Raw genomic sequence first — 12330 nt, 5'->3', positions numbered from 1 at the left:
AAACAAAATTTCTTTCTAAAACTTTTATCTTAATGAAACGGAGGGAGTATTCCTTAATTTTGTGACCTTCAATAATTTGATTAATGTTCACTCTGCCAGGACCTACTATTTGCTTCTTCTTTCCGTTGTTAATTCATGACTTTCTTATGTCCAGTAAGTTCTACATTTTTCCAACGATCCTAAACAAAGATCTAAGGTCTTCCGTCTACTCTCATCTCTTTACTTAGATGCTTGTGAACTCTTAACTATCAGAGAGAATGACAAGAAGAGTTGGAGGTCTTCGATATGTTAGATTCCTGATAAGAATAGTTTATTTAGATGCTTTTGTGTAGCTTTTCATCATGCTTGGGAGTACTCCAAAATAATGAAATATTTTTAGAAAAATGGTATACAATAATAAATATATAGATTTTAAGAATAAAAAGGAGAAAAAATGACCTCAAAGGCGTAAATCAAATGTATGTACACGGGGAATAACCGAATAAGTATCCTACCTAATTCTTGCCTCTCCATAACTGAGTTCGTAAGTGGAGTTATAAATTGGCGTTTAAAGCAAAACACAAACTTAAAACGATCATTAGTAAAACACCTTAAGAGGTTCATTTCTACCTACTGTATATTTAAAAAACTAAGGCCTAACAAAAACAAACTCCCCAATCAGCAATAATGTATATATATCAGTTCTACTTCTTTGGTACTTTAGGCCGTGACCTCATACTGGCTCTCCTTGCCACATCCCACGCCTTCTGTGGCGCGTATACACCTAACTGGGACGCAAAGAAAGATTCATAACCTGGTGAATCAAATGCAAACCCAGTGTGCTTTGAGAGCTCCCGTGGCAATTGGGATATCGCATAGCTTCTCGCTTCTTGAGGTGTGAGCTCGTTCTCTATCTCCAGGTGATCCGCTTTGGTTGCATCGGACTCGTGCCTATGAATTTCTTGAACGATCTGATAATCATACGGGAAGAACCATCTCTCAACCCTGCATCAGTAAAAGCATATAGATTCACTCATGTCATAATCATTAGAAAAAACATACTGTGTACGCTCTATTTCAGTGATTATACACGAGATAGCCACACTGAAACTGATAATATCACGGTTTTACTTACCCTTGGTAGATGAAATCTCCTAGAAGGGAGACAGCGGGAACAAGCAGCAATGTGAAGTAGAAATAGAATGTACTCATCAGGACATATATGACAAAGTAGACATTTTCCTGCAGAAAAAATGAGATTTTTAAGTTACAAACAAACAAAAAACATCACACAACAAAAGATATACTCAAAGGAAAGTAGTAGGCTGGTGTTACATTTCTATCACGTGATGTCGTAATCCCACAGTATACGAAAGCAAAAACAAGCCACGCAAGAATGCTCCCACCAACTGTGATATAATGCCATCTTGTAATGGAATTGCTCATCAAAAGAATGCGCACGTTCACAGCAATCACCAGACATGTGAAAACCAATGTGCTAACATCCCAGAGACCAAATATTTTGCCTGATGAATTTATAGCGCCAAAAGAAGAGGTGGTCACGAAGAGATAGCAGACGAGAGACTGATACACAGCAGAAGTAGCCCATACTGCTACGACTCTCCATTTGAAAAATGAGTTACGTATTCCCTCCCTATACAGTTCTGGGTATCTCTTCGAAAGGGACGCACTCACATCCTATCAAGGACACAATATAGAAATTAGTTCTCAAATAAAAAAAAATGAAAATAAGTAATTTAAGATGGGTATGCGAATGTTTTATGAGATCGAGAAAAGCTGGTACCTTCTCAAACAGCCCAAGGACAATGACAGGAAGAGCAGTGAAAAAAACGTTATACAATGACTGGAACCAATCATCGTAGAACCTTTGACCAGAAAATCCAGTTCGAAATGTAAACCAAAACTGAGTCAAAGTGAAGGTAAGATTCTTGTAGAAGAAATACATGACCACCTGCCAAGTAAGAGATCATAAGAACATTGATGAAAAAAAAAATAAGCATGTTATGCCGCAATCTGCCAAGTAAAAGATCATTAGATGTTTCAAAAAGTTTTGCGGCAAAAGACAAACTCAACCTTGCAGATTCTAAGATATGACCACCGTCCATGGACAAGAAGCAAATCAGTAAGAAATCTGAACTGAGCGATGGCAAAATCACTAGCCATCACAGCTTGCATTCCCTCCATCCCACTTATTCCTATACCAACATGAGCTGCTTGAATCATGCTTACATCGTTGGCACCATCACCAATACTAAGAGTAATCTTTTTTGCGCCTTTTCTCACTAAGCTTGTCACCTAAAAATAGACCGCATATTGGAAAATTAGACGCCGGTTCAAAGAACATATATGACCAAATTACTCACTGGACATGAATTAAGTGCCGGAAATTCAAACCCATAAAAATAAATGATTACCAATTTCCAAATCAAAGCCCCAAAACAAAATAGTATATAAGCTCTCTTTAAAGGCCAAACCTGCAAGAATTTATTTTGAAAGTCATCTAAACCTTACCTGTGCTTTCTGTAACGGAGAAACACGACAGCATACAACTGACGTGCAGTTTAACAGAGACTTGAGAAATAAACAAACCTATGGAAAAAAAATCTAAAATTTGAAACAAGGGAAATTGTTGGAGGATAATGATGAGTTTAGATATACTTGAGTTGTTAAGATAATGGTGTAATTAGTTGAGAGAGATCTTGAGTATCTAGAGTGGGTGATCTCGTTGTAATATATATACGTGAAGAGAGTACGTGAATAAACAACACTTTTACACCAAGTTAACATGGTATCAGAGCAGAGATCTGCATAAAAACGTTTGTCATACAATTTTTTAAAGTGATTACGATGGGTGACGGTGTTGAATCAAAACAGATCATGGAGAAACAGAGAGAAACAATGGTGATATCGCCATACTCGTTGTTTTCTTCTGACAACCCAGGTGCTTTAATCACATCTGTTCAGTTGAAAGGAGACAACTACAATGAGTGGGCCATGGAGATGATGAATGCTCTCAGAGCAAAGAAGAAGGCAGGTTTCATTGATGGAACTTTGCCAAAACCAGCCGACGACAGTCCAGATGTGGAGTCATGGCTGAGCGTCAACTCAATGATTGTGGGTTGGATCAGGTCCTCAATAGAGCCGAGGGTACGATCAACGGTGACTTTTATTACGGAGGCACACAAGTTGTGGGTGAACTTGAAGAAGCGTTTCGAAGTGGGTAACAAGGTTCGCGTTCATCAGTTGATGGAGCAATTAGCCTCTTGTAGACAGAACGGGCAGGCGGTGATAGATTACTACGGTAAACTAGCGGTGATGTGGGAGGAACTACAAACATACAGGCCACCTCCTGCGTGCAGTTGTTCAGCGGCTGCAATGTACGAGAAAGAGCGGGAAGATGAACGTGTACATCAGTTCATAATGGGGTTGGATGAGTCGAGGTTCGGTAATGTAGTGACTGCGATCATAGAAGCAGATGAACTCCCTGACTTAGGCAAGGTGTATGCCAAAGTTATCAGAGAAGAAGCGCGTTTAAGTGCAGCAAAATCGCGCGAAGTTGTGTCGCAGGATGCTATTGGCTTTGTTTCACGACAAGAGTCTCAAACGGAAGATGCTGCGATGACGAGAGACACTCGTGAAGGAAGTGGCTATGCTGCAAGGACTGACAACGGTAACTCTGCGGCTGGAAACAGAGCTAGAGACAGAGTGTGTTCCAACTGTGGCAAGACTGGCCATGATAAAATCAATTGTTGGCAACTCATTGGTTATCCTGAGTGGATGAATGAAAGGCGAGGAAGAGGTTCAGGAAGGGGAGGTCGTGGTGCTTCTAATGCTGGATACGGAAGAAGCGGAGTTCGCGGCACGGCACATGCTGCTCATGCGACGAATTCATATGGTTCTAACGGGTCTGATCTCACTCCTGAGCAATGGAAGGCCATAACAGCGATCATCAACGATGGGAAATCAAGTTTCCAATCTGAAAAACTGTCTGGTAAGATCCTTGGTGATGTGATAATAGACTCAGGGGCGTCGCATCATATGACAGGTGACTTGAGACAGCTTGTCGATGTTAAGGAGACTCCACCGCGTGTAGTCGGCTTTGCGGATGGAGGAACCTCAACGTCTTACCAGATGGGAGATATGAGATTGACTGATCGTATCACACTTAGAGATGTGTTATTTGTGCCCAAACTAGATTGCACTCTTGTATCAGTCTCTAAATTGCTAAAGTATAGTAACTGCTTTGCATTGTTTACTGACACAATTTGTGTACTGCAGGACCGTTCTTCGAAGACTCTAATTGGAGCCGGTGAAGAGCGTGATGGGGTGTATTACTTCAAAGATGTGAGAGTAGCACGAGCCAGCAGAGCAGATGGAAGTAATGATCAACTCTTGTGGCATCGGCGACTAGGACATCCGGTTTTTGGTGTTTCATCTTTTTTATCTGAAGTTTCTGGTGGTAAGAATAAGGCTTTCTCTAGTCCTTGTGACGTGTGTTTTAGAGCAAAGCAAACAAGAGATGTTTTTAACGAAAGTATTAATAAAACGAGCAAGTGTTTTGAGCTTATTCATGTGGATGTATGGGGCCCTTATCGAGTTCCTGCGTCGTGTGGTGCAACTTATTTCCTTACAGTCGTCGATGATTTCTCCAGAGCTCTGTGGACTTACCTTCTGTTGGCGAAATCCGAGGTTAAGAAGGTGTTGCAACGCTTCTGTGCTTACACTGAGACACAGTTTGGTCATTCGGTTCAGAAGGTGAGAAGCGACAATGGAACGGAGTTTATGTGCTTAGGAGAATTCTTCCAAGATAAAGGAATTGTTCATCAAACCTCTTGTGTAGATACTCCACAACAAAATGGACGTGTAGAGAGGAAACACAGGCACATTCTTAACGTGGCGAGGGCATTGTTGTTTCAGTCAAAGATGCCGGTTAAATTTTGGGGAGAAGCTGTGTCAACAGCCACACATGTGATTAATGTGACACCATCAAAGGTGTTGAAAGGTAGCTCGCCATATGAGATATTATTTGGCAAAAAGCCGACGTATAGCTCGTTGAGAGTGTTTGGTTCTCTGTGCTATGTTCACCGACGAGATCGTGGTAAGGACAAGCTCGGAGAAAGGAGTAGACGATGTGTATTTGTGGGATATCCATTTGGAAAGAAGGCGTGGAGAGTCTATGATCTAGACAAGAATGAGTTTGTTGTTTCGCGCGATGTGACTTTCTTTGAAGATGTGTTCCCATACAATGACGAAGCTGTGTGTTCGGAAAACTTGGAAAGGAGAGAGCATACAGAGGTCCCTGATGATGATTGGGTAATCGACATTCATGAGGAATACATGGGGAGTGTTGGGACAACTGAGACTGTAGCAGTCACAACAACTCCAGGAGCGGTTGAGGTTGAACAAAATGGACAAAATGAAGAAGGTAGATCAGATGAGACTGTTGAGATGACAGAGGTAACTGAAGCTGTTCCAGAACTGGGGAGAGGATGCAGAGAAAAGATTCCTTCAGTCAAGCTACGTGACTATGTGAATTACAACGCCCAACATTTGAAAACACCCCATCACGATCTTGCTGCTTCCACTCAACAATCAGAGTCAACGTTAACGGTTCGAGGTAACACTACTCCCTATCCTCTTGAGAGCTATATCTCTGATGAACATTTCTCTACAGCTCATAAAGCATTCTTGGCGGCCATAACAAAAGAAACAGGGCCTAGGAGTTATAAAGAGGCAGTGCAACATGAAATTTGGCGCAACTCTATGAAAAAGGAGATGGATGCTTTTGAGGAGAACAAAACGTTCAGTGTAGTAGATCTTCCCCCGGGAAAGAAAGCTATTGGTAACATGTGGGTTTACAAATATAAATACAATGCTGACGGCACAATGGAGAGGCCGAAGTCTCGTCTTGTGGCTTTGGGCAACACGCAGATCAAAGGAAGGGATTTCAAAGAGACTTTCGCGCCTGTGGCGAAGATGACTACAGTGAGAAGTCTATTGCGTGTAGTTGCAGGAAAGGGTTGGATTGTCCATCAAATGGATGTTCATAACGCATTTTTGCATGGCGATCTGAAAGAGGAAGTGTACATGAAACTTCCACAAGGCTTTCAACATCCTGATCCCAACAAGGTGTGTCGCTTGCACAAGGCGGTGTATGGGCTTCGACAGGCACCATGATGTTGGTTCTCCAAGCTAACAGATGCGTTGAAGAAGTATGGTTTCAAGCATTCCTATGCTGATTACTCTTTGTTCGTGTACTCAAGGAAAGGGATGGAGTTGAGAGTGCTTATATATGTCGATGACTTGCTAGTGTGTGCTAATGATGTGCAATTTGTAAGCAAGTTTAAAGAGTACTTGAGTAAGTGTTTTCATATGAAAGACCTAGGGAAATTGAAATATTTTCTAGGAATAGAAGTGGGACGCGGAGAAGAAGGATTCTTACTAACTCAACGTAAGTATGCATTGGACTTAATCTCAGATGTTGGTTTACTCGGATCAAAGCCAGCTGCCACTCCAATGGAGCAACACCATAAACTGGCCTTGGATAAGAGTCCGTTCCTTCAGGACGCTGAGCGGTATCGGAGGTTAGTAGGGCGTTTGATCTACTTGTCTATAACGAGACCTGACATATCATATCCAGTACACATACTTGCACAATTCATGAAAGCACCAAGAGAGTTGCAATAGGAAGCTGCAATGCGTGTAGTTCGATATCTAAAAGGAACTGCAGGACAGGGCATTTTGCTTAGTTCACAAGCTGATTTCAAACTATCAGTGTTCTGCGATGCAGACTGGGCAGCATGTCCAGTGACCAGGAGATCATTAAGCGCGTATGTGGCTCTAGTTGGTGGCTCACCGGTGTCGTGGAAGACGAAAAAGCAAAAAGTAGTGTAACACTCTTCAGCTGAAGCTGAATACCGGTCCATGGCGCAGGCAACAAGAGAAATAAAATGGCTGCGGGGATTGTTAAGGGACTTGGGAGTGAAGCAATCGAAGTCGTCTGAGTTATATTGTGACAGTAAGTCCGTTATTTACATAGCAGCCAATCCGGTCTTCCACGAGAGGACAAAACATATCGAATCAGACTGTCATCAAGTGAGAGATGCGATACAAGCCGGGATACTCAAGACTGTACATGTTTGAACTACTGAGCAGATAGCCGACGTATTAACAAAATCGTTGGGGAAAGCTCAGTTCGATTATTTGTTGTTCAAGTTGGGAGTAAGAAACTTTCATATTCCCAACTTGAGGGGGAGTGTTGGAGGATAATGATGAGTTTAGATATACTTGAGTTGTTAAGATAATGATGTAATTAGTTGAGAGAGATCTTGAGTATCTAGAGTTGGTGATCTCGTTGTAATATATATACGTGAAGAGAGTACGTGAATAAACAACACTTTTACACCAAGTTAACAGAAATCAAGGGGCAAGTTAACTAGTTGAAAATTTATCTTCTCAGATCTCATGCGATTTCAACTTGTCTTTGGAAAATGAAATGAAATCAGAATTACCTGTAAAAGAAGAAACCAAAATTCTTGGCGGCAGTAACTAGGGCAGCTTCATCTGGAGAAGCAGCTTGATATACGATCTTCTCAGGGGACTCATCACCTTCAGGAAGGACTGTATGACAGATGGCTAGGCATCTAAAAAGTTCCTACAAATATCAAAAGTACAAATATCTTATAGTTAAATTAGAATCTGCATGTTCGCATGCCCAGAAATAGACGCAGTAGAAATCTGGAACCCAAAATAAGGAACTTCTCAAAACTACAAAAAATGTCGTTATAATAAGGAACTTATAATGCATGTATTCTAGGTCTTTGCTCTGGGAGCCTTGTACTAAAAACTACAGAATGGTTCTGATTGAAGCATCTAAAAGTATTATAACGACATTTTTTGTACCATTAATCAGAATCATTCTGTAGTTTTTAGTACAAGGCTCCCAGAACAAAGACCTAGAATAGAGGCAGTGGTTGAACGTTGAAGCCAAACGAAAAACCCTTTCGAGTTATTACCTTACAACTTCACATCTCAACACCTAGCAGATACAAAATTAAGCAAAATAACCTTATCACCTTACAAGTTGACACGTCAACACCTATCGGACCTGCTCCCATGTAGTCAGAGAGCCAGTTGGGAGAGAGTCTAACCATCTAGCGGCCTTCCCGTCAAGAGAAAATGGGAACAATGTGCACTTGATGTAATCTGGTGGCACACCATTCGCTCGAGTAAATCCGAAAACCCTTTCAAAGTTCTCTATATGGTCAATTGGTATTTCAGCCGGGAGACCATTGAACATCTTCCTCTGTACTAAGGTGATGAAAGCGGGTTTAATATTGAAGTCATGTCTCTGACATGGAGGAGGGTTGATGGCAGAGCGAGTAGCACGGAACTTGCGAGGTAGGTTGACTTCTTCTATCGGAACGCCTTGCTGTTGTTGCTGTTGTGTGGCTAGTGCAGCTGCAGCCTGAGCGGCTTGTTCGCGTGCGTTCATTGTTTGCTGCATTTGCTGCTGCATGAGTGCCATAGCTGCAGCGAGATCATCTTGATTACCGTGATCACCCATTGCGGTGTTAATCGGTCTTGGTTGTTGTTTGTTTGTTCGTTCTAATCTTGCGAGTTCTTCGTTGCAGAGCGTATGTAATGGTCCTTGTGTTTTTCTTCGAGTATGTCTACTGGTCATGCACCTGGATCATTAGCTACAACAGAAAGATAAGAGCAAGTTGGATATCTTAGACTGAATATGGAACAAAAAGATAAAGGTAAAAGATCTGGTCCCCGTTGTGCCAAAACTCGATACACTAAAAATGAATCATTGCTACTGTCAAGTTTAATAGTTGTAATTGTAATATTTGAGATTCAATTCAGAGGACCAGTTCACACTTTATTCTTATGAGTTCAATATCAAGCTAAGAACAATTATGAGTTTTGATTACAAGTAACAAGAGGTTGTATTCGATTTAAACAAGAAGCTAGCCTAGGGTAATTCATTGGGTTCTGATACTGAGCCAAACAATTATTCAAGCGCTATAGGATACAATCTAGAACTCGGATCGCTCGACTGGGACAGCCCACTGTCTTGGTGCTCTTCCCTTTGCGAATCGATCTTGCGACCTAAGCTTTCGCTTGGAACAAGATGCGTGATGTTAGGAGTTTTCAAGGCTCCTAAGACAAATGTTGTAGTATAAATGATTGCCGAACCAATTCTAAGGGAATTCGAAGCAATGAGAATGCAAGTACTCACTCAATCTAAGTGCAACCAGTGATTTCAAATGATTTCTAGGCTAATGAATAAAGCTGATTCAGTTTCAGAATAATAAAAGCGGTATATGAGTTGACTTTCTTGACTAAGGAAAATGAGAACTCATGGGCATAGGAATTAGACCTTGGGTGATCAAGTTTTGAATTAAGGATGGCAGACGAACAATCAAACTATCAACCTTAAGCTTAGACACGATTCTAAACAAACTCTATGTCTAGATGAATGTTCATTTACTAACACATTTCAAACAACAAATGTCTTTGGTTGAATAATATGGAAGCAATCATTACTAACAGGTCTAAGGCTATCTTAGCACTTCTAACAACAAATGTCTTTGGCGAAATATGCTAAAAGCTTAGAAGAGTTGTTTCGGGCATTTTATCGAACACCTTTTGGGTGGGAAATGCCTAAAGATCAACTTTTGAGAAGCTAAGTCAGAAGATGCATTATGATTATTACTCTACTAGCAAGGTTTTAGAATGATCTACACTAAAACATCCTAGCTCTAACCTAATCACCCTTAATCTTCCTAACCCATGAATTCAAATGGTGATTACTCACTACTCTTCATGATTCCTCTTAAACCCATTTTGGATTTCAGATTAATCATACAGAGGGATACAACAATGAATTGGAAACACAGAATTGCAATAACTAGATGAACAAAAATGATTCAAGAGATGAACTTTCCAAAGGTTTTTTTTTAAGAACAAAAGATAATCTCCTTGGTGGCTACCAAAAAAAATCCTTAAAACATAGGTTTAGAAAAGTAAAAACGTGCATAATGAAATGACCAAAAGGCCCTTGAGTAAACATGAAGTCGAGCAAACAAATGGTGCGCAGCGACCTCCAGTAGTTGCTCCGAGAGGTCGCTCCAGGCTTCGGGAGCGACCAGGAGGGATCGCTGCGGAACGTCGCTGTAAGGTCGCTCTCGTTCCTCCGAGCGATGAAAACGCGAGCAACATCGGGGTGTCGCTCTGGCCAAGTCGCTTTGAAGGGGTGTCACAGCGACTTCACGGTGTCGCTCCGGTGAGGTCACTCCCATGCACTGCTCGTCCAATGATCACCTTTATCACCTCTTTTGAGCTCCAAATGCACCCAAATGTCTCCAAGAACTCCATGTGGCACTCCAATACCTGATAAAGACTCATGTATGAAAAATGCAACCTAAACATGGCTAAATCCTAGTCTATATGATCAAAATACACATGGGTGAATGAATAAAACAATGGAAATATGCAAGATATCAAATCCCCCAAACTTGTTTTTTTACTTGCCACAAGTGAACTTTCTAGAACTCATAGGGAGAGAGGGTTTAAGGTGAGAGCTCATAGCCAAAAGAAACACAACTAGCACTCAATTCAACATCTAATCCAGCATGACACACTCTCTTATTACACTCTAGCTTCTGTAGGCCTATCTCAACTTCTTTTGCCCTTACACTCATCATCAAGCATCCACACATTCAAATCAACCAACTCTCACATTCATTAAGCATAAAACATCAGGTGAATTCTTGCAAATGGTCAATTGGTTCAAATCATTTGGTTGGGTAAGGGAAGACTCGTTATTCAAGTGAGTCAAGAGGTTCAAGATATATGATCTTTAAGGTGGTTTACTCTCGAAACAAACAAGTAGTCTTGACATTGCACATAATATATCTAAGAAAGGGACCAACTCATGCATACAATGCTCAATCTCCATTGTTCTACCCTTTTCCCAAACATACAAGTTACACAATCACTTCCCAATGTCAAACCAAACTCACATCTCTCACCAAAGGAACCCAAGAACACTTTCCACATAACTCTTTTTCTTTGAAATCTATAAAGAATTTTCCTCAACTTCAAAACAATCTTAGCTCTAAACAACTTTGCTAGCCCCCTTTTCTTTATTTTTCCCTTTTTTATATATATATATATATTTTTTTTCTTTTTGTTTTCTTTTTCTCCTTTATATTCCTTTTTTTTTTTCGGGAGCAAAGACTTTTCAATTTAAACACAAAGAGTCTATTCTTTTCCTTCAAACTTTTCATGCTTCCAAATCATAATCACAATACTGACCCCTACCTATATCTAGACAATAGAGTGTCTAATCTAGCAAGAATGAAGATCAAGCATTGTCGTTCCCGATACTCTCAACATTATGGACATGTAAGACTTTCCGAAAAAGGCCTCACTCATCAAACAATGAAAGCTTAAAAGGAGGAAAGGGTTTTGGGAGTGGCGTACCACTCGAGTTTGTCAAAAAGATTGGCATAAAGGATGTGACAACTCAAGTGTGTATATCCATGACTCAGTACACAAGGGACCATAAGCAAGAAGCACTAGGTTCGTTCAGTTCAAACAAGGTTGTAGTTGGCTTCAAAGGTTGAGTTTCAGCAATCAACAAGTTTCAGGAAGAGTTTTCAAGGCTCGAAGCATACAAGTCTTTTTGAGAGGTGCATAAGCTACTCAGGTGCAAAGTAATATTCTTTACAAGGCATTTCAAATCATTGCTCCCAGTACAAGTAAATGCAACCTATATGCTCTAGACTCTCCTTGAAATGCAAATGATGCAAACTAAATGATTCTTTTTTTTGTGTTTTTCGAATTTTTTTTTTTTTCTATTTTTTTTATGCAAATAGGCATGCAATGCATGACTCAATGAAACAACATCAAAGCAAAAATGATCAAATACTTGGTACCTCCCCCAAACTTAAATGACACAGTCTCTGTGTTGTCAAGGAGAGAGAGATACCCAAAAAGAGAAAACTAATATGCAAAAACGAAATGGTATATACAAGAGAAAGTAGAGAAGTACCTTCAAGGATAGTGAGTGGGGGCAGATGCCCCAGCATCGTCGTCGTCCGGTGGGAACGTGGTGTAGTAACCTCCATGTCCTGAGCTGTAGTCTCCATACCATTGTTGGCTCTGAACCTCTTCGATCTCAGCCTCACTTTCTGAAGAGGCTAGGGATGGAGACTTGTTTCCAGAGGCGGAAGGCTGAGTGAGTGGGTTCCTCCATTTTCGCTGGAGCTGTCTATCAGTGAGTGGAAAACCAAGATCAGGGGGCTGAGGGGGGGGCTG

At 40.8% G+C, this 12330-nt stretch overlaps 1 protein-coding gene across 1 annotated transcript; it reads right to left on the bottom strand.

Annotated features, from left to right (window-relative positions):
* Positions 1 to 577: 577 nt before the first annotated feature.
* On the bottom strand, positions 578 to 2559 carry LOC106342273 (phospholipid-transporting ATPase 3-like). The gene is made up of 6 exons (XM_013781153.1): positions 2512 to 2559; positions 2074 to 2295; positions 1784 to 1951; positions 1315 to 1677; positions 1115 to 1221; positions 578 to 984 (listed from the first exon to the last, which is right to left on the bottom strand). The coding sequence occupies exons 2-6, from the start codon at positions 2221 to 2223 to the stop codon at positions 684 to 686; spliced, it is 1089 nt and encodes a 362-aa protein (XP_013636607.1). The 5' UTR covers positions 2224 to 2295; positions 2512 to 2559; the 3' UTR covers positions 578 to 683.
* Positions 2560 to 12330: the final 9771 nt, after the last annotated feature.

This window comes from Brassica oleracea, chromosome C4, assembly GCF_000695525.1.
Source record: "Brassica oleracea var. oleracea cultivar TO1000 chromosome C4, BOL, whole genome shotgun sequence".
NCBI classification, from domain to species: Eukaryota; Viridiplantae; Streptophyta; class Magnoliopsida; order Brassicales; family Brassicaceae; genus Brassica; species Brassica oleracea.
The sequence above is the reverse complement of the archived record's forward strand: the minus strand, read 5'-3'. Positions and strand labels throughout refer to the sequence as shown.